Below are 27770 nucleotides of genomic sequence, written 5' to 3'. Positions count from 1 at the left end.
TCAGGAGTTATAGTTGATTAAAGTGCTAACCTTCAGGATAATGGGTTAGTTATAGCTGGTTAAAGCCACTGCTTCCTACGAGAAAAGAAAATGATGAATTATATTCCAAGTTCTGTGTGATCTTCAGGCCTAGAAAGGAGACCTAATCAGGTATCATTGACTGATCTGAAGATGAACAGAAGAAAAGAGTTGGAGACACAAAAATCAAGAGTTTTGATTAAGAAATACTTTGATGCCTATTACTAGATCTGTAAGTGGAGATGTCAAGAAGACAGATGATCTAAGCTGGGAGGCCAGGGATGAAGACATGAGTTTGTGACCCATTAGCATATAAGGTGGTGCTAAGATGTTGGGAAAGGTCACATTAGAAAAGGACAGGAAGATAGAGATGAAGGGAATCTCTGAGTCTGAGACCCAGTCCAAATTGTCTTTGTGAGTCCTGCAACTGAAGAGGCAGAAGAGGCATCTCAGTGAGGAGGCTGAGAAAGAGCTGGAAAGGAAGGAGGAACGCCGGGGAAGTACAGCATTGTGGAGTCTAGACTGTGGCATCGATAAATGGACAGAGGCTTGTAAGAAGGGAGGAAATGCTGGAATCAGGAAGTCTCCTTTTATTACGTGGTCCACTGGAAAACATAAGTCTATTGCTGACTTGAGCATTCTAACAGTGGAATATATTTCTCTATCTTCCCTGACTTTATAGATTTTTTTTCTATCTGGGATGTCTTACTTGATGATGATGATGATTAAATCTCTTGATAAATGAAACCACTTCAGGGGCTAGTGGGAAGGCTAGCAGGTTAAAGCACTTGCAGCCAAACCTGGCAACCTGAGTTCAATCCCTAGGATCCACATGGCAGAAGGAAGAGAGGAGCAACTCCCTAGAGCTGTGCTCTGTTCTGGACAGTTTTATGTCGACTTGACACAAGCTGAAGTCATCTGAGAGAAAGGAACCTCAGTTAAAAAAAATAGAGTTTTAGGCCAGCCTGTAAGGCATTTTCTCATCAGAGATTGATGGGGGAGTGTTGTATTAATCTGGTAAATCCCTGCTACCCGGCTTTGTCTGGGTCAGCCTGGGTGTGTCTCATCCTTAAGCTACAAAACCCAAAATTATGCGCTCCAATTAGCATTCCCTTTGTTCTAGTTCCAAACCCAAGTTTGGGCTTGGGGAAGAACCTGCAGCTGTGCTAAGAAACCAATTCTTCCACGTCCTAATCTCATGTCATGGTGTGTGTTCTCCCTTTGAGCATCTCCAATTAGGTTTTTAGTGAGTGCGAGCCTACAGGTTGGACACCATCTGTTGTATTAATTGTGAACACTACTCAAATTGGTACTCGATGCTTGCCACCCGACAAGATGCTCTGGATTTTTTAATGAAAGACAAACACACAGAGCCTTATTTTTTAATATGTTCTACGTAAATCAGTGGTTGGGCCACTCCATAACTTTCATGTTACTAACTCCTCCCCTCTGATACTCGTGAATGATTACTTACTAAAATCTATATTCCATATTTGTTACCCCAGACCCAGTGGGGGAGGCGCCGCTGGGGCTGCTCTTCTCCAACTCTTCCATGGTTGTATGCTTCCTCTCCCGTAGCTCTCAAGCTTGATCAGCATGGCCATTCTAAATCCTTCTTCTTCCCTGGGTTCCCTTGACCAGGAAATCTAAAGTCCCGCCTCTGTCTCCCTGTCCAACCATTGACCACTGGCAACTTTATTTAGCTATTAGAACCAACTGGGGGCAGGGACCCTGGGTGTCTTACATGCAGAAATGCAATTTTCCGTATAATTTGGGAACCCAATTAACATAATATAAGCAATAAACCAAATCCACAAGAGGGTAGGGCTCAGCCTATTGTGGGTCGTGCATCCCTGGGCTGGTGGTCCTGGGTTGTATTAGAAAGCAGGCTGAGCAGGCCATAAAGAACAAGCCAGTAAGCAGCACCCCTCCATGGCCTGATCTCTACAACAGCTCCTGCTTCAAGGTTCCTGCCCGTTTGAGTTCCTGTCCTGACTCCCTTCAGTGATGAACAATGATATGAAAATATAAGCCAAATAACCCTTTCCTCCCCAACTTGCCTTTTGGTCATGGTGTTTTGTCACAGAAATAGAAACTCTAAGAGATTCTCTGACTCCACGTGTCCCATAAGTACACATGCACACGCATAAATGTCAAAAGTAAAGGAGGGTACCTTCATATCTGTCCAATGAGTTTCCTCTAAGCTTCAGGGCACCTTGTAAGGATTTATAGGTATTCTTCCTTTTCCCTTCTTTGAAGACTCCACGACTATTTCTGAAGCCTCCCTTTCTTTCTGATGAACTTTCTCTATTTATCCTAGTTTGTTAGCTGACAACGTCTTTAGTAGCCAGGGTTCAACATGAATTTATAATGTTAGCACTGGGAAGGTGGAGGCAGGAGGATCAGGAGTCCATATACAGTGAAATTAAGGCTTTTCCGGGCCTCAGGAGATTCAGTCTCCAATGATCTAACAACCAAAATAAAAAAGACCTAACTTTGGTGAATTTTGTTTTCTCCTTCTGTTGTTCACAGCCATTGCTTTAGATCTTTTCTATTGCGATGCCACCATTCTTGCTTCTTGGCATCTTGGGTTCTGTTTTTGATAAAGGCTGCCTCTGATATATATGCATTTCAAAGTGTTGCTTGATTTTCAACTATTCATATAGATAAAATTGGAACCCAAAAGGAGCAAAGATGATCAGTAAGATTATACATCCAAACTTCAGAAAGTTATTTAAGGGATATTGCTAAGCAAAACCAAAACAAGTTAAAACAAATGAAAATAAAAACAAAAACAAATTAAAGCCAAGAAAAGGTTATGAAAAGATTTTATATTGGTAAAAACCAGTGCTATTTTCATATAGGATTATTAATGGTAGTTATCTTGGCTATTATAGAGGTGTTTTGTTTTGGTGTGTGTGAATTATTCTAAATAAGCACATGTGTTATTTTTTGAGAAGAATAAAACATACTAAAAGAAATAGCAGTAATCCTTCTCCTCCCTCCAAAAATGTTCCTTAGGACCGGGGAGCATGCATTTCACATGGGGTAAACTAATCGGATTTGAAACTTGAGGGAAGGCAAGAAATGGCATGAATGTGGTCAAGTAGTGGACATTCTCTCTTCTCATTTATTTTATCTTACTTTAAAAAAAAGATTTATTTATTTTATGTATGTGAGCACACTGTTGCTCTCTTCAGACAGACCAGAAGAGGCCATCAGATCCCATTACAGATGGTTGTGAGCCACCATGTGATTGTTGGGAATTGAACTCAGGACCCCTGGAAGAGCAGTCAGTGCTCTTAATCACTAAGCCATCTCTCCAGCCTTTTATCTTACTTTTTGTGACAGTCTTCTTGTGTAGCTAAGACTATCACAGAACTTCCTATGTAGCTCAGGCTAGCCTTGAACTTAGGAATCTTAGCTGTTAAAGGCATTTATGAAGATTCTGTGATCCAGGAGAATAAATTTTAATAATGATAATAACAACGTCGGCAATAAGATCTTTTTTTTTTTTTGAGACAGGGTTTTATGCAGCCTAGGTTGGCCTTGAACTTTCTGTATAACTGAGGACAACATTGACTCTTTCTGACTCCATCTCCCAAGTGTTAGGATTCTAGGAGTGCCCTGACACACAGCACCAGGCAAAACTAGTAGTTGTGCAAGCATGTCTTCGGCTCTCTTAATGTGTTAGGCACTAGGCTAAAGGGTACAGGTTTATAGTCATCCCTTGGTGTTCCTGGAAGATGGTTCTAGCCTATCCCTAGATGCTAATTCTTCATATAAAATGGAGATGGGTACTATAGAACCTATGTCTATCTCAAGGGAATAATAAGAAAAAAGTTTGTATATACTTAGTATAGATACAATTCTTGGTCAAATATTTGCAGTTGATAGAATACACAGAAGTAGACCTACAGTTGCAGAGTCAATCATATTGTTTCATTTAGTTCCCACACCAATCCATCATGTATACATTTATTTATTAAAGGTATTGTTTGAACACTTACAATGTTCTACATATTAATGATTACAGCAATAAAATAGTTATTGTCTCTGATCCCACAGACTTATCCTCTAATGAGGGAAGCAGATATTAAAAATAAATATTCAATATCATGTGATAAACAACATGGAGGTTTAAGAGACTGAAAAGGAAGCCCTCTTTAGGTAGACTGCACTGGGAAGGTCTTTTATAGAAGCTGATGTATTTAAGTTGAGGTCTAAAGTACAGGAGGAACCCAACAGGCAGAAGAAGGCCTTTGGGGCAGATGTAAGCGACTATACTATGGAGAACTTTCTTCTCTGATAGAGAAGCTAAAAGGTCACAGAGGTCAAACAGAGAATGGGGAGAGTGAAACTAGCAGAGTCTGGGGATGTGGCAGACCATCCAGAGTCAAGAACTCTGGCTTTCACACTGGGTGTGATGTGGAGTCTGTAAGGGTACAGGCAGTCAATAGAAAGAGCGGGACTATACTAAGGACATTGTGCTGGTTGTCTTTTAGACCGTGGGTTATGCGGAGATAAGAGCAAAATTAGAAGAGATGAGTAGAGATAATTGGAGTACCTCAGGCTCCAGATGGGAGAAATGGAGATAGGATGATGGTCTACAAGTTGAAAAGAGAGAGATCTGTTTAATATATATTGGAGGTAGAGTCTGAAGTGTTTGGGGATAAACTGTAGTCATTGGTGGCTTAGATTCCAGGTGTGAGCAATGGAAACAATTCATTGCTATCCTCCTCTTATTGGCTGTGACATTAAAGGTCCAAGAACATAGGAAATATCCCAGGAGGCCTGTCTAAGTAAATGATTTGTTAGGGCATGAGTGTGGTCCATCCAATGCCAGATACTACACATTTAACCAAAACACTGTGTGCTCTCTCTCTACAGCCAATCACATCCTGCTGCCTTCTAGAAGGAGAAGTGATTACTTGTGGAATCATAATCTGTCCATCAGAACTCTGACTGTTTAGTTGTCAGAGAGAAAGCAGCATGTGGAGGAGTTACCCAAAGCAGGATTTGTCGTGGATCTGACTGGAATGTAGTTTTGGGGCTATGTACTACAGATCTTGCTACCCCTGAAGAGTCTGACGCTTGTAGGAAGGATCCAGGCTGAAGTGATAACCCTGGGCATCCAGATCCCATTGCCAGGTGGAAACCACACTTCTTTTCTGTTCTCTTCCAAGGGATCAGTAGATGTGTGCTCCCTGGATTTCTTTAAAGTCTTTCACCAACTTGATGTCCTTAAGAGTATTCGGCCTAGGAGAAATGGGCTTATTTTATGAGGAGAGAAATGAGGTAGATTAATAGAGGTCAGAGCCATACCCTTCCCTCCATGGCTGCAGAGAGGACATGAAAGCCATGATGGTTAGATGGTAGGGCTAGCTATTGATGGCATGAGGCAGGGCTACATTAAAAAATAAGTAGGTAATTTTATAACAGGTGATCTCAATACAAGGTAAGTTAAAATGTTCTCTATTTATTTAGTTATTTATGTATCTATTTAGTGTGTGTGTATGTGTGTGTATGTGTGTTTGTGTGTTTGTGTGTTTGCATGCTTCTGCCACAGGGAACAACTTGTGGGAGCTTGTTTTCTCCTACACTGCGGGTCCTGGGGATTGAACTCAGGTCATCAGGCTTGTTGAAAGCTGCCGTTTACCCACTGAGTCATCTCACCAGCCTCAAGATATCTTTTTATATTTTGGTAATGTTCTAAGACTTTCTTTTTTCTAGTGGTATTTAGATATCTGTAAAATGGAACTTTTATTTTATTTGCAAGATAATAAGTTTGGGAGAGGAACAAAAATACAAGAAGGTAGGGGCTGGCAGGATGGCTCAGTAGATTCTCATGCCTGCTGAGAAAGCATGAGGATTCGAGTTCAAATCCCCAGTCCCCATGTAAAAAGCTTTCCTAGCTCTGTAATGCCAGCACTCCAGGGGCCCAAAGCAGGAGGACTTTTTGGGATTTCTGGATACAGGTTTAGCTCTGGGTTCAGTGAGAGGCACTGTTTTGTGGGAGTCAGACGGAATGGTTGTACAGGGCACTGGATGGGATTATTTCCATTCACACACACATGAGCACAAACCATACACACACATTACACACATATATGTAGGCATATACAATACAAGAAAACAAAGCAGTCATGGATTTACCTCTCTGGAATGATTAACTATGGAGTAAATTGTCATGGAGTCATTTTTGATAGGTTTTGGGATTTTCATTTCCTGTAAACAAACACACACACACACACAAACAAAGAAACAAAAGAATAATATGCATTTGGCTCACACAGAAACAAAGAGGTCTGTGCATGCGAGTATTTTGGGGAAAGGTAGTATGACAAGAAAAAAACAGAAGAGAGAGAGAAAGAAAGAGAGAAAGAAAGAAAGAAAGAAAGAAGAAAGAAAGAAGAAAGAAAGAAAGAAAGAAAGAAAGAAAGAAAGAAAGAAAGAAAGAAAGAAAGAAAGAAAGAAAGGAAGGAAGGAAGAAAGGCAGGAAGAAGCAAGGAAGGAAGAAGTGTCATGCCAAGAGGAGCCTAGGACCAAGCTCTACCAGTTCAAACCTATGATGTTTTAGCAACATCCTCCAAGAAACAGAAAAACAACCTAAATAGAATATCAATGTCCCAGCAATGTAAAGGTCCCAGCCAGAGAACAACTGAAGGGCAGAGTCGGGTGGAGGGATAAAAACATTCTTGTCTGGCATCTGATTCCATGCTTGCTCCTTTAAGCATACACGAGAGCTTACACGCTAGATGGTTATTGCATCAGATCTTTTGTCTTAGTCTTTACTAGTTATAACTGGAGCCGCCTACTTTGCCTGCTCCCATTTATCCCTGTTATTCTAATGGTCTAGTCCCCATGTTGTAGTGAGAAACCAGAAGTATAGGAACTACCATTTTAAGAACCCCCAACTCCTGAACCGCCAACCAGAGAGCATGCATTTAGGACCTGGGCCCCATACACAGATGTAACAGATGTATAGGACCCCAAACAGCAGGAGCATTGGCTGGCTCTGGCTCTGTTGCCTGCCTTTGGATCCCTTTCCCCTAACTGGGCTGCCTTGTCTGGCCACAACAGGAAAAGATGTGCCTAGTCCTACTGCAACCTGATATACCAAGGTGGGTTGATATCCATGGGAGGACCCCCTATTCTGACAGAAAGGGAGGCGAATAGGGGGTGTGAGGGGGTGGGACTAGGGGGAGAGGAGGAAGGGGAAGCTGTGATTGGGATGTAAAAGAAATTAAATGATTGCAAATAAGTAAATTAATGAACAAAAGGAAAGAAAAACCAAACAAAGTGAATGGTTCTCTGATGCACAAAGTAGTAGTAACAACAGAAATCGCCAGGTCCTAGATGAATCTGTACATACATTTTGATACTTAAAATTAATGAAGGGATATTTAGAGAATTATTTAGACTCCAGAAGCTGCCGTATGGGCTGGTCATCCCTGGTTTGGGTTGTTGGTGAGCATGCTCCCAGCAGGAGTTGGGAACAGTAAATGGGCAAAAAGTGTGACTGCCCCTCACAGTCTTCTCCTTTAGGAGTTTACCCCACAAAGCCTGTGTCAGCTGGGAGAGAGGTGTTTGATTGGGGAATCCAAGACTTCTAGCTGGACCGTTGCTTCACTTCCATTATTTCAAGACTGCCAGGAGAGGCCCTTTGTCCTGTGAAGGCTCTATGTCCCAGTGTGGGGGAATGCCAGGGCCAGGAAGTGGGAGTGGGTGAGTTGGTGAGCAGGGGGAGGGAGGGAGGATGTTTTTAGGAGGGAAAACACCAGGAAAGGGGATAACATTTGCAATGTAAATAAAGAAAATATCCAATAAAATAAAAAAGAATGCCAAGTTCTTTAGGCTTTTTTTTTTCCTTTTAGAAGATCTGAGAACTGGCTCCCCCATCTATCTACTTATTTTAGAAAAGTGCCCCCCACAATTGTCTCATTCATGGGTAGTGGGGACCCTGGCGCGTGACCAAGGCCATCCTACTATGTGGGAGTTCTCTTCCATAGCTGTAGCTCGTTTTCTTTATTGTTTAAGGCTTGTGATACTTGGCCCCCTTCTCTCTTGAGACACTACTCTAAGTTCTCATGAACCCCACTTCCTGGATGACGCCTCCCCCCCCATCTTATCATCTCCTCTGATCTAGTCAAACGTGGCAAAGGAAAAGGAGAGGCTCTAATTTGTGTTTTCAAGCAGGTTATAGTTACCCTGAAGCACAAAGAACTGTCTGAAGGGTTAAGCAGACAGAGAACACTGGGAAGCGAGCGAGGGTAAGCATTATCTTAGAGGCCATCAGGGCAGACACTGGGTGTCAGCTCTGTGGTTGCCTTCTCCAATAGAGAAGGCTGATGATTATGGTGACCTGCTTGGGGGGGGGGATCAACAGCAACAGTGGAGAACAGAGCTGAGAGGACATACCTGCATTGGACGAGTGACTTGTGCATACACAGTGTTCCCTGGAGAGCCTGGGCCATCTGTGCTCTGGGAGGAATCTGTATGGTTAACACACACACACAAAAGGTACAGCTGTCAGTGGTAGGACTCTGGGGTGACTCTGCATAGGATCTTGGGTCTTGCTGGCCTCTAGAACACCCCCTCCAAAGCAGTTGTTTCAAGCCTGACCTCCCTTTAAGGACTCTCTCCACCTCCCAATCTTTAGAGTTCAGTGCTAAACAAGAACTATCGTATGGTCTATTTCTAACCTCACTTCTTGGGTGAGGGTGTGGGTGGTATTCTTATGATTCAGAGTCTCAGTGCCTCCCTCATGTCAACACACTTGAAGGACTAAATACCACAGTCTGCGAGATCTCTGGAGACAGTTTTCACAGCCCCGTCTGACAGATTTGACAATTTTAGAGATGAGGAATTTCGGGCTCAAGGGTGCTTAATGGACTTGTACAGAGTTGCTTAGGAAGAGAGGGACAGGAGTGAGAATGCAGGTCTTCTGATCTCTGACCTCATGCCCTCTCTTCAACAATGGTATCCTGAAACTATCACCCATGGGACGAGACTCAGAAAACGAGCCTGCATCTACATCTCTTTCTCACACATCTATCCAATGTCTCAACTTTGGTTGAGTCTCAGTGGTAGAGTCACAGAGCCTAGTTTTGAGTGTTTTATGCTCCAAGTGACAGTGCATGTGTGGTTCGTGGACCCTTTTCCCTGGGACTTGTGTTCTCCATCAGAAAGGAAGTTAGTGATCTTGACCTTGCTCTAGAAGAGTGTGACGCCCCTCACATGCTTGGGAGGAATGCTATAGGTCTCGTGGTTACCAGCTAGCCTTTCTGACACCACAGGGTCCAGGCGAGTTGTAGTGCTCACTCTTTATCCCTCTGGCCAGCCCCTCTTCTCTTTCATTTACCTCTTCCTGTCTGCTTTACATTTTGTAGTTAGAGGCTGCATGCTCACCTGGATGTTGGCTAGTCAAAGGAAGAGAACCTGGGAAATGAAAGCAGGAAGGTGGAATGCATGAGTTCGGTGAGAGAATATTTCCTCCATCCTTCTCCACCAGGCATCTTTCCAAAGGATGCAGGCAACGGAACCCAAATGAAGGGCAAGTAAGCAAGTGGATCCTGAGGCTGGGTACTCTCAGTAGGACACCTCCCTTACGTATTAACAGAAACCTGGCCACATGCTGGGCATCATCCCAGCGGACTAATTCAGCCAGAAGTTGTGTCCATCCTCCCTTGACCCCTGGCAACCAGAGGCCCCAGACTCTAAACAGCTGCAGTCTTACAGCAGATAGAAGAAAGCAGAAGGGAAACTCACCTCTTCTCTTCCAAACATGTATGCTCCAGCACACAAGGATGAGTATGAGTGCACCCGCGATTATTGAAATTGTAGCCATAAACCATACTGTATTCCAGGGTGGATTAGTCAGAACCCCTGAAAAGAAGAGTTAAAAAAAGGAAGTGGAACTTCCTAGGGTACATAAAATGAGGGCTCCTTTGAGTTTGTCTCAGAGGATTTCTTCAGTCCTTCTGGGCTGTCTATAGAGGCTGAGTATGGCCATTTCTACTCCCAGTCTGGGGATCTGTCAGGCTTTCTGAGAGGCAGGACAGGTATGGCCTGGCTGAGGTAGGAGAGAGCCATTTTGACTCCTGAGGTCTTGCTCTTGCAAGAGGACTTGGGGAGGGAAAGAAGATTAATAGAGGCAGAGAGTTCTAGAGCCTGCCTGTTCGTTCCTCTCAGCAGCAGTCTGGCTGCTCCAACTGCCACTGTTCAGGCAGTCTTGTGAATCCACGCTATAATACTACCCAGCTGCTTGAGGGTCCCAGGAGGACCCAAGGCAGGTGTTACCTTGTGGGGCATTGGGCTATGCACAGACAGGCTGGTCTCCAGTCGAGCTGAGGTCTGAACCCCGAAAGGGTGATAATTCACCTACATGACACGGTAGGCGTTCCCTCATGCTCCTGGAACTCTGGCTCCTGCCTAAGTTACTGCCCCTACAGCCTCCACAAGAGAAACATGGCTAGAAGTCATGAAGGCAATGTCCCAAGCTTCTGACCTTCAGGCTAAACTCCTCCCCAGTTACCTAGCAACAGTAAAGACCATAAGAGGGGCTGCTTGGTCTCACCTTGCTCTCTTACACCTCACTCTCACCCTCTCACTCCTCTCTCTTTGTCTTCTCTCCTCTCTCACTCCTTTCTCTTTCCTTTATTCTCTTACCTCTCACTTCTCTCGCTCCTCTCTCCTCTCTTTTTGTCTTCTCCTTTCCTCTCTCCCTCTTACTCTTAGTCTCTTTCTCTCTAGATTTTCCTCTCTCTCTCTCAGAGAGTCTCTTCTAATCAAGATCCGCTTCGCTCACTCTTGCCGGTGTGGGAACCTCTCTTCCCTCATCCCTCTCTCCCATAACCCCGGGTCTTTAGGGAGTAGCCCTGGGGCTCCCAGGTTGGGCTGCCCCTTGTTCACTCCCTGTCGAGTAGGTCAGAGGCTTGGATACCCACCCGGGGCTGAGTGGAAAGTGTCTGGTAGCCCTCCCACATCTGCCTGTCCAGAGCATAGGTGGAACTCTGGCAGGACGTGGGTCTTTCCTCCCTTTCTTCCCCAGGGCCCCCCTTTTTAGTTCCCATATTACCTTTGCAGAGACTCTGGGTAGAAACAGAGACTGACAAATTGCTGACAGCATTCTTGGCTCTGCAGACGTAAGTCTGGTCACTAGAATTCCTCGGGTCCCAAAAGATAGTGACATTTGGACCCCCTAAAGAGATGTTTCCTGTGGCTTGCCACTCAACTGAGACAGTATGACTTTGATTCTTCAAAATGCAGGCCAGGTGTATCTGGCAGGTCCCATTCTCTAGCAAGAGAGTATGATTGGTAGTTTCTAAGTTACCCAGTCGTTCTACATAAAGAGAAAAGACCTCAGTTAAGGGCACATGGCTTTGCCGATCAACCTGTGAAAAAACATCCCTCATCATCCCATCTTTCCGTTTGATGGGTTTATGTGTGTATATGGTAGTATGTGTGCATGAGGGTATAGGTACATGCTCACATGCATGTGAGGTCAGAGGTTAGTGATGGGTGTCTTCCTCTATTACTCCTTACCTTATTCTTTGGGACAAGCTCCAGAGGGGGTTTCTGTCTCTTCTTCCCCATGGCTAGGATCACAGATGCTTGTCACCATTCCCAGATTTTTACATGAATCTGGAGAATTGATGTTCAGCCTTCTTGCAGGATGCTCTTTGAATGCAGACCAGCTTTGCCACCTGTTCCGAGTGGCTCTTCCCCCAGATATCTGCATGGTTTATTCTCTTAACACCAATAGAGCTTGCCTCACATGTTGTGTTTTCAATAGAGGCCTGTGCTGATCGCTTTCTCTATAAAACGATTCCTTGGGCCTGGTGTACATTCAGTGATAGAACGCTTGTGCAGCTTGCTCAGGGCCTAGTTTTGGTCTGAAGCACCATGTTTCCTGCCCTGTCCCTTGTCACCCTGATTATCCATGCCTCTTCCTTAGCACTCAGGGCATATTGTAAGTGTATTTATTTATTTGTTGTTGTTGGTTTTTTTTTTTTTGAGACAGTGTCTCTATGCAAAACCCCAGCTCTCCCAGGTCTCACTATGTAGATTATATCTGGTCTTGAACTTACAGAGATCCACCTGCCTCTGCTTTCAGAGTGCTGAGATTAAAGGTGTGAACCATCATGACCAGCTAACATATAGTTAATTTAACTATTTACCTCTCTCTCTCTCTGGTATGGTGTAATATAGTGTGTGTGTGTGTGTGTGCATAAGTGCCATGTATGCATATGGAAGCAGAGGACAACTTGTGGAGGTCAGTTCTCTCCTTCTACCTGGGCCCTGGAAATCAAATTCAGCTCATCAGGCATGGTGCCACACACCTTTACCTACTAGGCCATCTCACTGCCCTTGGGTAGCCAATCTAATGCTTGGGTCTACTATAAAATAGTCCATGGCATTGCTGAGCATCCCTGGTAGCTATATTTTTCATGGTTTAGATTAAGACAGTATCTCATTATTGTTTCTATACTTTTAAGTTGAAAACACTTTCATTCTTTAATATTAGGGAGGTAGACCAATGTATTTGAGACAGTCTGTCAATGTAGCCAAAGCTGGCCTCAAACTCTTGATCCTCCTGCGTCAACTTCCCAAATATTAGGCTTATTATAGATGTGTACCATCCCTCTAGTTAGAAAGACAGTTTTGTGATTAAGGATCAACATAAAACATCTGGAGAAAATACCATTAGAAATTAAGTAACCTTGATAGAAAAGGTTTTGAATTAAGTTTTTCTATTAGTTTTTTTCTGTTAATTGGCTCACCTGTGCAGGGTACTTTCTAAGGCAACACCTGTGATAAGTCAGCTGGATGTCTGTGTAAAGTGAGATAGGTCAGTTACGTGGGAGGTGCTACCACTTACCATCTCTGAGACCATGACTAGGAATATTCTCCGAGCATAGGATTCTGCATACCCATCTCGCAAGAGCAGAGTGTGTGACAGATACCTAATTGTGCATGTTAATAGTGTTATATTAAGCATTTTGCTTGCACTAACTGTACATTTCTTGTTGAAAGGGAAAGTGAGGCGATTGGTGTAGAGAGAGGCACAAGACTTAGTTTTTAAACCAGCTCAGTTGCTATTTGGCTGTGCAATGTTATGAAAATGCTTTACTTCTGGATTTCATTATGATGCCAAATGCTATCATCTTTAGCACTAGGCTACAGTGCACTCTTGTAGGCACACACAGTTAAGTTTGTACATGATTAAATGACGTATTTGGACTCACCAAAGACCCTCAGAATATATTTGAAGACGGTCACTTTAGAGTCCTCTGTGGTTATCTGTGCAGTGTATGATCTTGTGTCTGCCATGGTAAGGTTGCTGATTTGCAGGGAGTAGGACTGGGTGATGTTCAGTCTCTTCTTTCCATCAGTGTACATGATTTGTGGACTTTCAGGCTTACTTAGGTTGATAACGAGGGCAGTGACCTGTGACGCTTCTCCTTCATAACTCCAGATGATGCTACAGGTCATCTTTCCTACAGGCAGCTTTAGAGGAAGAACTGCAGACTCTCCTAGAACGCCATTCATTAGCTGGGGGCCTGAGCTGCTTTGTGAAACTTCATTCCCTGTAAACACAGTAGGAGAGGGCTAAAGAGCTGTTTCTGACAACTCCATTCTGTTCCTAGTTCCTTTCTCTTAATTCTGCCAGTCTGTTCAAGCTCTGGAAGAAGGCCAGAGATGTGATGAAGAAAGAAGTGGGGAGGGGTGTTCAGAAATGTTGCAGTAGACAATTACACTCCCAGTGGCTCTACCTCAAGCAAAGTATCTGGCAGACTTGGCTAATGGGCAGTTGATCTAGTTAGATGATCCTAACTTATGGTCTCCTTCTACCCTGGCTGGTCATACTTTTGTGACCTCAGCCTTTGAAATCTTTTGGCAACAATCTGTGAGGGGTAATGAAGTATATTGACTCCTTTGGCACAAACTCCAACAATTGCAAGGCTTTGCTGATGGTAGTACTGTCACAGCTAGTCATTTACAATGAACTTAATGTCTGTCTATGTACCATGCACCATGCTTATGCAATGCAGAGAGCCAGTAACAGGGGTTTACTGCATATGCAGTTCTTCGCATGCGTTATTTCATTTGATGGGGATAACAGATCAAAACAATATCAGTTTATGGATAAAGAGACTGAAATACAGAGAGATTAACCAACTTTCCTTGGTTGTTCATTTTAAAACTAGCAGAGCCAGGATTCAAACTCAGGTTTTAAAAAGGAATGTGTATAGGTGTTTTGCTTGCATGTATGTCTGTGTACCAAATGCTTGCTTGGTACCTCCATAGGCCAGAAAAGGGAGCTGGATCCCCTGGAACTGGAGTTATAGTAAGACAGATGTGAGTTGTTGTGTTGGTGCTGGAATCAAACCTAAGTTCTGTGAGAGAGCAACCCATGCTCTTAGCTGTTGAAGCATCTCTTCAGCCCCATTGTTACAACTCTTTTTATTTATCTATTTATTTGTTTGTTTGTTTGTTTATTTATTTAGGACAAGAGACCACTTAGGTTTAGTGTTACCATAGCAGCCTTTTATAAGTGTACTAACAACTTTAGCCTAATCCCAAGAAAGCCTGATAACAGTCATAAGAATTCATTAGGAAGTTTACTGGGGGTACCATCATTGTTACAACTCTTGAAGAGGATGCTCCTTTAATGTCAACGCTAAGCTCTTAGCACACATTACTCTGCTATCTAGGGCTCTGTTTACTTGTTTAACTGACCACCCTGTGGTTATTCTTGTATACCCAGCACTTACCACTTAGTACTCTGCAGTGTTTCACACATGATATGATCTGTGGAGATGTTTGACTATCAGTGATTGTGACTTCAGCTTTCTTGGAGTCTCTTATGTTCCAAGGAAGAGTTGCAGTTGTGTGTGCGGTAATGGGGTGGCCCAGAGCTGGTGTCTCAGGCCTTCTGACACTCACTCAGCTCTTTCATGAGCCTGCACTTCCACTCTCTTTCCTGATTTGCCATATGGCTACCAGGCACGTCAGTGTTGCCATCCAACATCCCCTTTTCCCATCAGCCTTTTGACACGTGGCTGTTTGCCATTTTGTCCTCTCTTTCTTCTCAAATTCATGTGAGTAAAATATAATAAACAAAATCTTGAGTCCAAAAGGTGCCCCAAGTAGTTTTCCATTCACTTAAAATTAAAATCAAGCAAGACAAATGTGTACTGTCAGAAATCAGGAGGATGGTTACCTTTGGGAAGGAAGAAGGGGCAGTGAGTAAGAGATGCTCTAAGGGGAATTTAGGGTGCTGAGAAGAGTGTTCTTCCTTTTCATCTTTCTGTGTGTATACACAGAATTCATTGAGCTAATAACTCAGAATTTATAGTTTCTCCTTGTATTTAATAAAAATAATCATAGTAATACAGCAAAATCAAACCTGAAAAAAATCATTATATTGACCTATAAAGGACAAAGATGATTTGGCCAGCTTCCTCTTCCAACACAATCCCTGTGACTGTCTTCCTATTCAATTTGCTCCAACTCAGGGATTTCTTGAGCTGTCTCTGCATTAATACGTCCCTGGAATGTACTTCTTCCAGGTAATCATGTGGCCAACTCCTTTGCCTGCATAATGCCTTCAATGCAAATGTTTCTTTCAGCGATTCTTCTGAGACCACGCTTTCCTCGCTACCAACCCTCCTTCCCATTCTTGTGACCCACTCTCAGTTGGATTTATTTTTCTCTATGTCAATCACTATACTTTAAAAATTCGTGAGGGCTTGTTGTTATTTTGTTCTGCTTTTGCTTTTTGTTTTGTCCTCTTTACTAGAAGTGTAAGTATCACATAGGGAAGGGACATCCTAGAACATCTTTGAACAGTGCCTGGCACAAGATGAGCCTCAGATTATTTCATGGTGAGTGATCAGACACACCCCTAGTCCTCCTCTCAGAAAGTCTCTATCCAGGATGTTAAAGTTCACCTTCTCTGAATAAAGACAGTGGGCTTATTTTCTCAGTGGCCACAGGACTCATCAGAAATGCTTGCAACACCAGCTAGCATATTCCTTCCAGTTCTCTTAATTTTATAGATCAAAATTATTCGTGTCTGTATGGTTGTGGTTTTGAGACAAGGTCTTATATGTAGTCCAGGCTAGCCTCACATTGGCAATCTTCTGCATTAGACTCTATGTATTACTAGGCTTGGATTATTAGTTTATTCAAAAAGTTTAAATGTATCCTATTATTTACTTAGTTCTGTGCTAATTGAGTGGGTAAAAACTTAGAAAACATAGCACCCAGGCCACATTCTCGGTCTACCTTCATATGCCTGCTTCTGGTGTGGATCTGGGGAACACATACATTGTATGTATGACCAGGATAGTTCTGATTTGCTGGTTCTCTATCTGATGGAGAAGCCTGACAGGTGAGTGAGTAGCTATGGTGTGGTGGGTAGGGCACTGGCTTGGGACTAGGTCTGCCTCTGCATTTTCCTAGGACCACTATTGTACCGCCTATGTTGTGTGCTCTTCTCCTTGACTATCATTCTGACAGCATCTCCTCCTTTTCTTGCTAATCGAGAGCAGGCAGGATGACTGTTTCCCATGTACTATTATGGCTCAGCACAGTTTCAAGTCAATAGATAATGAGTGGATGGAGGGATGTATGTGTTCTATGGAGGCATCAATAGTGAATGATGGGCCAGGGACAGTTATCCATGAGCAAGCCACAAGATGCAATGTTATAGGAAGATTCTGAATAGTAACAGGGACTTTCCCATTGTTCAGTGATTGGTAAATTTCCTAGATGATCCTGATCCCTTTCCATTGCTGTCACTTCTGTCTGAAAAGCTCCTCCCCTTCATTTTCACATGGTAAGCTGTTACTTATCTTTGAAGGACCACTGAAATACTGATTTGCCTTTGCTTGTATTTGTGGAAATTTTCACTGGTGCAGGGGAAGGAGAAGGGAGCCTGTGTTAGGACAGAGAGGTACATGGACATAAGGAACATAGGGAGTAGCAATTCCCTGCAGGTATAAAACAAAGTAATGACAAAACCGGATTTGAACCAACATGCTGATGGTGCATGAATATCAGAAGTTACTGCGCATGCTCAGAAAACCACCAGGTGATATATGGCTTGGCCCAGAGGAAACACGGAAATTTTTTCCTGGTTTGGGCACTGATGCTTTTAATCACACTGGGTCAACACCTTTGGCTTGGATACCAATGTTCTGGGACATCAAATTGCTCTGCTGGCAGTTAATGTGGAAGAGTAGAGCCAGCATAGAAGACTAGGAGTTGGAAAGATGCTTTATGGTGGCTCTGGCTGTGGCAGGGTACTTGGTGTTGGGAGGGGGTATGTCCCATTTGGGACTCTATGGACCACTTGGACTATGGAGAAGGTGCTGATATTCTCTGGTGATATCAAATCAGGGAATATTGTACTTATACATTTTATTTTCCACTCAATGGATGACATGTTTCTGAGAACATGAGTTCTGGTTTAACTTTTTATTTCTAAATAAAAAGAAGCTGCTTCAGGGTACTCAGTGAAAGCTATGCAGACTGAGATCAGAATGTAGAAAAATTTAAAGGGTCCTTGAGCAGTGGGGATTGACTTTGTAAGGTATTGGTAAATGTACAGTACTTTGGAAAAGTAGAGAAGTATATGGAAACAGTGTTCTAGGAAGAATAAGGCAGAGGTAGGCAGAGGTTGGCTCTAAAAAAATGAAAAGTCAGAAGAAACCGAAACCGGGATGTTTCTAACTTAGGTGGCTGGTTTGTGTATGTTCATAGCCAAAGGGGACACAGTGGGCTGTTTTACTTCCCAGACAATTAGTTCAGAAAGAAAGTGGGGGCTGATTTATCAAGCGATTTGACAGAGAAAGGAAGAGAAACCCAGGGAAGATCTTTTAGGGGCAGGTGGGATGGAGGAGAGGAGGTCATTAGGATGGCAAGGGGTCTTAGTAAATTTACAGAAAGGGGGAGCAGTGCACGGAGGGGGGCTTTAAAGGTATGGTGGGAAAGGAATGTTAAAAACATAGAGCTGTTTTTGAGGAGGAAGCCAGAGTAGGGTTCAGGAGCACAAGGGAGGTCAGTTTTGAGTGGAGGTGGGTCTTTTCTGCTAGCGAGATATAGGTGAAGGGAGAGATCTAGACACCTCATATGGCTTGATCTCAAAGTTACAAGATGAATTGGTCTGACAGGTCCAGAAGGAAGACATTCTTGGCTCTTCTCACAACTATCGAAAAACACATATTTCTGAAGGTCTTAGGAATGGAGACACTGCTCAGTAGCAAAATTAGAGTTAGGAAATAGCAATGAATATAGATTTATGGTTGCAGGTTCCTTAGAGCATCAGAAATATGTAGTTTTCAATAGTCATGACCCACAGGTTCAGAACTTCTGCTAGACTGAGTGTTTGTGGAAAAATACTTAACAAAGTGCCAACAAACAGAACCAAACTACATACTATGAGGTTATACATCATGATTAAATAAAACTTATCTCAGAAATGTCAGAGTAGTTAAACATGAAAAACAATTGTTATTAACATGATAATACATGGATATTAACTAAATGAAAAAAAAGAGACATTATCTCATTTGATATAGAAAAAGCATTTGAGAAAACCCAACACTCTTTGAGACTCTAACAATGGAAGGTAACATCTTTAGCCTGACAGAAGGCATTTATGAGAACTTGCAGCTAACATTCTACTTAATATGTGTGCTGGATAATTTTATGTCAACTTAACATAAGCTGAAGTCATCTGAGAAAAAAAAAAGCCTCAATTGAGAAAATGCCTCTATAAGAGAGGGGTATAGGCAGACTTGTAAGGCATTTTCTTAATTAGTGATTGATGAGGGAAGGGTTAGCCTATTGTTGGTGGTACCATTACTGGGCTGGTGGTCCTGGGTTCTATAAAAAAGCAAGCTGAGCAAGCCAGCAGGCAGCACCCCTCCATGGCCTCTGTATCAGCTCCTGCCTCTAGGTTCCAGTTGTGTTTGAGTTCCTGTCCTGACTTCCTTTGATGATTAACAGTGATATGGAAGTGTAAGCCCAATAAACTTTCCTCCCTGACCTGTTTTTTAGTCATGGTGTTTCCTCACAGCAACAGAAACCCTAACTAAGACAATATGCAAGACTGAGAGCTTCCAGTTAAAGCTGGGAGAAGATGATACCCATGCCCACCGTATCTACTCAGTGTTGTTCTGGAAGTTTCAGCAGAGCAGCTAGGTAAGAAAAGAAATGAAAGCCGTATCAATTGTAATAAACAAACAAACAAAGCAGTTCCTTCTCATAGGAACAGAACTTCCTAAAGAATCCACCAAAGCCGACAGAATTAATAAGTGAATTCAACAAAGTTGCAGGTCACCCAGTTATACACATACAAAAAACAACAGCAACAACAACAACAAAACCAAAAAACTAGTTTGGCCGGGTGTGGTGGCTCATGCCTTTAACCCCAGCACTTGGGAGGCAAAGGCAAGTGTATCTCTGTGAGTTCAAGGCTAGCCTGGTCTACATAGTTCCAGGTAGAGAAACTCTGTCTCAGCAAACAAAAAAACCAACCCCAACAAAAACTAACTTGTGTTTGTCTACACTAAAAATTGAAGAACAATCTAGGAGAGAAAGGAAGGAAACAAATTCCACTTACATAATATCCCAAAGAATAACATACCTAGAGGTACACAGATAGCACCAACATTAGTCAGAGAAGCTTCTTCAGTTGTGGGCAGGAGTTGATGCAATGACTCATAGTCAAAGGGTGAGAATGAATGATGCTCTAGTGCCTATCCCTAAATACGACATCTATTTCAACTCCACAGGCTCAGGAAACATCAGGGAAGCTGATGTCGATGTAAGAGATAGAGAATGGGGAGGGGCTCTATGAAAAGCTGTTTTTTTACAGATGACATCACAGCTTCACTCATGTGCTCACCACAGCTACGGACACTTGTAGAAGCTACGGATACTTGCAGAAGCAAGCTATGGACACTTAGAGAAGGCTAAGCCAACAAAATCTGTCAACATTCCAGCAGGCAGCTGGGTTACAGAAACACCACCACCCCACAAAACAGCTCAGTGCCAGACATGGATATCCCATATGAGTTTTTGGTTAGAGAGGCCCTCTTGGAACCTCAAACACTCAGGCTCTTACAATTGCTGTTGGTAACCCATCATAACAACACGGTTAGACCCTATTGCTGAAGGTACCACTCAGTTTGGATATCGGGCATAGAGAAACCGACCTCTAACTTACCAGGACACTCTCTTCCTGCTGGCTAACTTACATGGTGCCAGAAGGTGCTATGCAAGGAGAAAATATATCCATGTTCCCTCCCAGTGCTGGCCCCTAGATGCTAAAACACTGACATTTTGGTAAGATATACCTTCTGGTTCAACAGTGGCATGAAGGTTATGGGGGTAACCAACTTCTTTAATGAGATGGAAGGCCTTCCCCACAGGAAGGATTTTTGTACTGTAAACCTGTTCAAAAGTCTTTGATGGTTTAAATCATAGGTTCTGGGCTAGAAAGAGGGAACCTACCATTGATGTTTTGCTAAATGCTCATGCCGTCAAACTGTGTTCTAAATATTTGTGTTTAGAGATTTGTACTGCTCTCAGCTTTGGTCCTTTTGCAGCAGCTAGTTAATGTAGAGACTCATAACTGGCCAAAGTACTGGCTTTAAATAACTCTGGATACAGTGGGTAATTTATATCAGCTTCTTACCACCCAAGGTCCAGGGAACATTAAAGAAGAGGGAGAGAAAAGAGTGCAAGAGCTGGCAGACAAGGAGGAGAGCTGTGACATACTGACTTGTAGACACAAAAGGGGTGTTGTATACATCAACTCACAATAACTATGGCTTCCTGCATAAGGGAAGCCAGTCAAAATTTTACCCATATCAGAGGGGCTGAGGGTAGCTGGTGGCTGCTGAGGGAGAGGAGTCACTCACTCATTTGCAGTGAACAGCATTAATTGGACTCAGGGGGTCATTAATGGTAACCTAAATGGAAGAGGAAGGAGGAGGAGGAGGAAGAAGAGGAGAAAGAAGGTGGAGGAGAAAGAGGAAGGAGGAGGAAGAGAAAGAAGGAGGAGGAGGAGAAAGAAGAAAGCGGATGAGGAAGGAGGATGAGGAAGGAAGAGGAGGAGGAAGAAGAGAAAGAAGGAGGAGGAGGAGAAAGGAGGAGGAAGGAGGAGGAGGAGAGGGAAGAATGAAGAGGAGGAGGAGAAGAAGGAAGAAGGATGAGGAGGAGGAAGAAGGAAGAGGAGGAAGAAGGAGGAGGAGAAATAAGGAGGAGAAGGAAGGAAGGAGGAGGAGGAGGAGGAGGAGGAGGAGGAGGAGGAGGAGGAGGAGGAGGAGGAGGAGGAGGGAATGATGTAAAGCTGAGAGGGAGGTGCATGGATGGGGTGGGAGTCCTACGGGGAACTGAAGAAAGTGATGAATGGACATAATCAATGTTCATTGTATAAGATGTATGGAACTTTCAGAGAAAATAAAAGTTTCTGTATAACAGATGTGTCCATCAACCAATGGAAGAAAATGAAAGAAAATCTTTACCAGCTATATATCCTAAGAGAGGATTAATATCTAGAATATTTAAAGAAGCAAAATACCGCCCCCCCCAGAATAAAGACCAAACAAACCTAAGCATCAAAAACCAAACAACTCAATCAAAAAATGGGCTGTTGAAGCAATCATAGACTTTCAAAAGAAGAAATACAGAATATTAATAATTTTTTAAAAAGTGTTCATTTCCTCCCCTATGAGGGCAATGAAAAGCAAAACTATTTTGAGATTCCATCGCAGATCAATCAGAATGGCCAACATGAAGAATACAAATGATTGCAAATTCTGGTTTAGATGTGGGGAACGAGGAAGCTGTGTCTGTGGTTAGCTGGAGTGTAAGCTGGCATACTGTGGAGTGGAGGTTCCTCAAAAAACTAAAACTAGAACTGCCATATGGCCCAGGAGTCCCATTCCTGCGCATGTGCCCGAAGGATTCCACATTCTACCACAGAGAGCCTATCCTTCTATAGGCTCTCACGGATGCTCTGCTCACAGCAGCTATGAAATGGAGTCATGCTGGATGACCAAAAATATAGGAATGACTAATACAAATGTCATTCATATACCTGATGGATGTTAAAGAAAAATAAAATGAAAATTTCAGGAAAATGTGTGGAACTAAAACTTTCTGAGTGAAATCACCAAGACCTAGCAAGGCAAATGCCACATGCTCCCACTTATAGGTAAGATCCTGGCTTCAAATTTTAAATTCTTTAGTTTTAGTTTTTAAGTTGAAAAAAGTTGATGCTAAATAATTGTTCAAGTCCATTTACCAAACTCAAAATTTCAGTTATAAAACAATAAGCTCTAGGCAGCTAAATATTTCCAAATGTGAAATGTCAAAGAATTAATTGCTATCCTTATGTTAAATGAAAAAAAATTATATAAATCAATAAAAATTTAAAAGGGGGAAAAGATGCTTGGACAAATGGATATGCAGATACAAAAGAATGAAACTAAGTTCCCAGTTCTCACAGCAGCTTAAACTCTCCCTGGGTGTGGTGGCTCATGCCTTTGGTCCCAGCGCTCAGAGGAGGCAGAATCAGAATAATCTCTATAGGTTTCAGGTCAGCCTGGTCTATATAGCAAGTTCCAGGCCAGCCAAGACGACAAGTGAGTCCCAGTCTCAACAAAACAAGAGAAAACAAAACAACCTCAAACTATGTCAAGTATATGTAAGAGTTAAATCTATAAAGCTTGGAGAAGAAAACATAAATGATGGGCTGGGGATATAGCTCAGTGGCCGTGCACTTGCTTAGCATGCACAGTGCTCTAGGCAAACAAACAACCATAGTGGTCGATACTAATGACCTTGAATTTGAGAACAAATCCTTAGATATGCTACAAAAACAAAAGTAATGAAAGAAAAAACATAGGTATATTCTATTACATCAAAGTATAAAACAATATATATCAAAGGATGTTAGATTATGGTATCTTAGCAGCAGAACCTTAACATTTTGTTAGATGAGACACAACAGGTCAGCTACAGGTATGCCTTCATTCAGTTGATCTATGGGCACAGAAAGCAGATTGGGGTTGGCTAGGAGGTGGGGACAGGAAGAAGGTAGGAGCTGAATACAGCTTTCTCCCTTTCTTTCTGTTGGGCTTGATCCCCAGGCCTTGAAGCACGAGCTCTACCACTGAGTTACACCCCCAGGCTAAGAGTTTCTTTTTGAGTGATGGGTATTTTAGAGCAATAGATGTGATGGCTGCAGAACACATGCTATGTGAATTTTGTCTTAAAAACAAACAAAGAAACAAAGGTCTTAGTGTGCAAAAAGGAAGCTGCTGATACAGATCTGGAGTCTGGGACCCAAACTGAGAGGCGTGAGGCTTGGAAGGCTATAGGTCACAGTGGGGACAGAACAGAGTCTGAGGGAGGGAAAGTCACCTGTCTTTGAGCTTAACAACAAGATGTAAAACAGCACTCAGTCTTTTATGAGGTAAAATGACTTGATTGAACATGCAGTTGACAGTTGTGTTTTACAAAGAAGGTCCCAGTTCTCAGGGGAAAGGGAAGCCAGTAGACCACAATCTGTTAGCCACAGAACAGCTTACACTTTTGACTCAAAAGATTTCAGGACCATGGCTGAAGAGGTCCTTCAGTGACAGAACGATAGCGTGCTTGAAGCTCTAGTTTGGATCCTCAGCTGCAAAATAAACTAAAGAAGGAAGAGGAGATCTCGGGAGGGAGGGAGATTTCAGAGCCAGCCCACAGGCTTTTTCTTTATCTATACATACAGCCCCGGTTCTCCCCTGGGCCTCGGAGCACCTGTATGTATTTCTTTCAAACTCACCCAGAGAGTTAGTTCCTGTTTTTCTCTGGCACCAGTTTCAATGTGACTACATTTCAGAACCTTGCTACTCAGGTGGTCCACAGACAGGTAAGAGCAACATCATTCTGGGCTTCGTTAGAAATGCTGAGTCAGGGCTTCCTCTCTCAGAGTTGTAGTCTAATAAAATCCCCAAGCAATGTACACACTAATGTTTGACAAATTCCTATGAAGAAAGAAGACATGGAGGAACGGCTGAGATTCACCAGGGTGCTTGATTTCATTTATAGCCATTGTTTCACTAGGTGGGGTTTTCCCATTTTGGTTTGCTATGTACCCAGTTTGCCTCAGCATCCTAGACTGGAATTAAAAACATGCACCATCACACCTGGATGTCAAGCTAGTTTCAGAAAAATGTTTTCTTGATTACGATGCATTAATTATATGTAGTAATGGGCTTCATATATTTTTAGACACACATATATTTTGATTTTATTTACCCTCTTTATTTTATCTTGACTCCTCCCACGCCTTTTGATTTCCTTCTTCTGAGTTAATCCAGTCTTACTCTTCCTTCTTTCCTTCCTTCTTTCCTTCCTTCTTTCCTTCCTTCCTTCCTTCCTTCCTTCCTTCCTTCCTTCCTTCCTCCCCCCTCTCTTTCTCTCTCTCTTTCTTTCTTTCTTTCTTTCTTTCTTTCTTTCTTTCTTTCTTTCTTTCTTTCTTTCTTTCTCTTCCTTTCTTCCTTTCTTTCTTCCTTCCTTCCTTCCTTCCTTCCTTCCTTTCTTTCTTTCTTTCTTTCTTTCTTTCTTTCTTTCTTTCTTTCTTTCTTTCTTTCTTTCTTTCTTTCTTTCTTTCTTTCTCTTCCTTTCTTCCTTTCTTCCTTCCTTCCTTCCTTTCTTTCTTTCTTTCTTTCTTTCTTTCTTTCTTTCTTTCTTTCTTTCTTTCTTTTTCTGATAAGCCAATGAGTTTCTTCGGGTTACTTAGAGGAGCATAGATAAAGGGCTAAGTACAGAGGCAAGAACACCTTACACATGGCCACACTACCTAGGAAAATGTCTCATCCTCCCCAACAAACCATTAACACTTCAAAGTCCTGAGGGAGGGGTGGGCCTGACTGGTCTTGGCATGAAGGATTGGTCATCCTACATGGCAGGATGGTGTTAGGCCTAGTCTTGTGCAAGGCAATCAAAGCGTACTTGCCGTGCATTGAAGAGTGCAACTGCCACGTCACACGGTGGATGGGTTAGTTTTGCCTCCAAGGGAATGAGTTAAAGGGAATGAAGCGGGCTGGGGTGATGCATAGTTGGCAAAGTGCTTGCCACACAAGCGGGGCCACCTGAGTTCAGATCCCAGCAGCCAAGTAAAAAGCTAAGTGAACTGATCTATTGCTCTAATCTCAGCACTGGGGGGGAGGTTCCCTGGGGCTGACTGGCCAGTGAACCCAGCCAAATGAACAAGCTTCAAGCTCACTGAGAGTCCAGTCTTAAAAACTAAAGGCAGAGAAAAAGTCATGAAAGATACACGGAAAAAGTAAGCCCCGGACATGCACACAGACATTTTTCAATATGGCTTATTTTTGAGCTGAGACTCTGATATGGAATCAGGATGTGTCTCACCTACCTGAAAACTTGTAGTGAGTGAGACATCTTCTCCTTCTTCTCAGAGAGCATCTCTTTGTCCTATAAACTTGCCCCAGTGGTCTTGTCTTCCCCCAATCCCTCCGAATTCTTCCCTCCCCTTTTCCATCTCCCTCCCATGCTTCTTTATTAGAATCCTTCCCTATTTAACTCCTCAGATCATTTCACCTATTCCAGAAAGTTCTTTCTCACCACCCAGTCCAGAGAGGTGCTCCTATTTTTGGTGTCCCCTGCTTACTTCTGCCCTGGAACCAGACTCTCCACTTTCCACCCTGATAAGCACGGTTCCACTCCACTGAGGGGTTTTTGGCCACCTGCATCTATCTCTGGCAGATGCAGTCAACTGTGTTCTTTTCTTCAAAGCCCTCCCCCCACAGCTGTGTGGCAGTAAACTGTTACTTAGGCTCTGTTTTCCTCTTCTGATCTATATCCGCACACACGGGGACTGAGCCTGGTATGTCACAGTCTTGTTAAAAGAAGAATCCTCAGAGATGTGGAGGAGGGACACCCAGAAATTATTCAGTTTTATAGAGGTAACAGAGTGAGGTTAAAAGCTCAAGTCACTGGCTGGAATCAGGCTAAGAAAAGGCAATGTGGATGGATGGGAGTAAAAGAATTCTCATCTTTTTCTGCATCTTTTCCGCATTTTCCAAAATTCTGTCCACATTCCTAATCCACCTAGTTTGACGTAGCCTCTATTCCCAGCCTTAGCCTTGTGCCTCAGTTTCCACCTGCTTCTAGGAAATTTCCTCTTGGCCATTGCATTGATAACATAAAACAAATAGATCAGAAAAGGAGCCGACTTTCCTCCTGTGTCAGCTCCTCCACCCTAATTCTATCCCCATCTCTGATTGTCCAGCCTACGACTCGACGGTAATGCTCTCCCTCCTCTCTCTTTGCTTTATTTTTTCAAGATCATTTGTCCTAAGCCAGTGCACATTTTACCTGTTTATAGTTTATCTTCCCTGCCAAGACGTGAATTCCACAGAGCAGAAATTGTGCGGACTTAGTTCCTGATGTAAACGCCCACAGTGCCATGTATTCAGTGGTCATTTAATGAATGGTTTATCAAATGACTTAGTGAACCTTGCTTTCTTTTTCTTTCTGTTGTCAATTTGTCTAGATAGTTCTATATCTGCAGTATGTCTTGGTTTGTGTGTGTGCATGCACACAGGTGTTTGCTATTGAAAGTTTTAGTCAAATGATGTTTTTATTTTTATTGTATTTTTTCAGCCACCTGATGACTAATAGAATTTTCAAAAGTTATTTAAATTACCATAGTCTAAGTTACTTGTAGCTATTAATAGAATAAATTCACAAACACATTATGGACATCTAAATGTAATGCATGTTTAATAATTAGCTCATTTTCTGGAATAAAATAAATGCTGGCTACCTATTGGCTTTTTTTTTTCTTCAATGAATTCTCTCGGGGCTAGGTCTGTGTTAGCAGCTGTTGCTTGATCTCCTATTCTAGAACACTAAGCTTCAGTCCAGAGAGGCACCCTCTGAGTTCTCAAACACAGTGTGAGCTTTCCAGATAGCAGGGAGAAGCAGATCCAGTCAATCCCTTCCTAATTGCAGTGTGAAAGCATTGGTGGGTTTTCAGTATCTGAGCGAAGAGTGAAGCTTGGGAAAGATAATGAAGCCCCCTGAAGTCGCACAGTATCACAGTAGTTAAATTGTAGATTTTCCCCCCTTAAACTTATTTTTGAACCACAACAAGCCGGTCACGAACAGTCCTAACTTACAAAGACTCATTTTCCATATCCCAGAAAACACTTCCCTTCCCCTTGGCCCCCAGCTGAAGTGTTTGCTCTGAACCAGTCCCGTGTCAGTTTGCGGGAAGCAGTTCGCTAGGACCACGGTGAACTTTCTAAGTCTCTGAATAGAGAACTGGGCAGTCAACCTGACCGAGAGGAGCAAGGCATCCCAAAGAAGGAACTCACTCAGTAACTACATCAGTTTCCACAGACGTTTTTTACCTGAGCCGAGGCAGAAGACAAGTGGAAAGAGCCAGACCATTCTCTGACGGGCGGAGTCGGGTGCTGGAGCCCTTGAGACAGCCATTCTCTCATAAGCTTGTCGTTGAGACTTTCTGTTCCCCTAGTGATGAGAGCTCTTCCTCTATGTTAGCAAATTTTTGGTTGTCGTGATTAACTTCACACTTGGCTTACAAGAATATCTTTTGTAAGCTAAGACTCTTAGCAGTAGGGAACGTGGAGCTTGAACGGGCCATCTCCTGTAACCAGGCAAGGGAGGGACTGGGACACCAACCCAGC

The 27770-nt window shown here is 42.9% G+C and overlaps 1 protein-coding gene across 1 annotated transcript; it reads right to left on the bottom strand.

Annotated features, from left to right (window-relative positions):
- On the bottom strand, window positions 1-27558 carry Slamf6 (SLAM family member 6). Its single transcript, XM_021173506.2, is given in 8 exon segments — window positions 1-75; window positions 6175-6246; window positions 8440-8513; window positions 9430-9459; window positions 9790-9906; window positions 11099-11362; window positions 13269-13610; window positions 27474-27558. Coding segments are annotated over 8 exon segments (1059 nt in total).
- Window positions 27559-27770: the final 212 nt, after the last annotated feature.

This window comes from Mus caroli, unplaced genomic scaffold, assembly GCF_978045245.1.
Source record: "Mus caroli unplaced genomic scaffold, Mus_caroli_1 scaffold_1, whole genome shotgun sequence".
In the NCBI taxonomy this organism is placed as follows: Eukaryota; Metazoa; Chordata; class Mammalia; order Rodentia; family Muridae; genus Mus; species Mus caroli.
The sequence above is the reverse complement of the archived record's forward strand: the minus strand, read 5'-3'. Positions and strand labels throughout refer to the sequence as shown.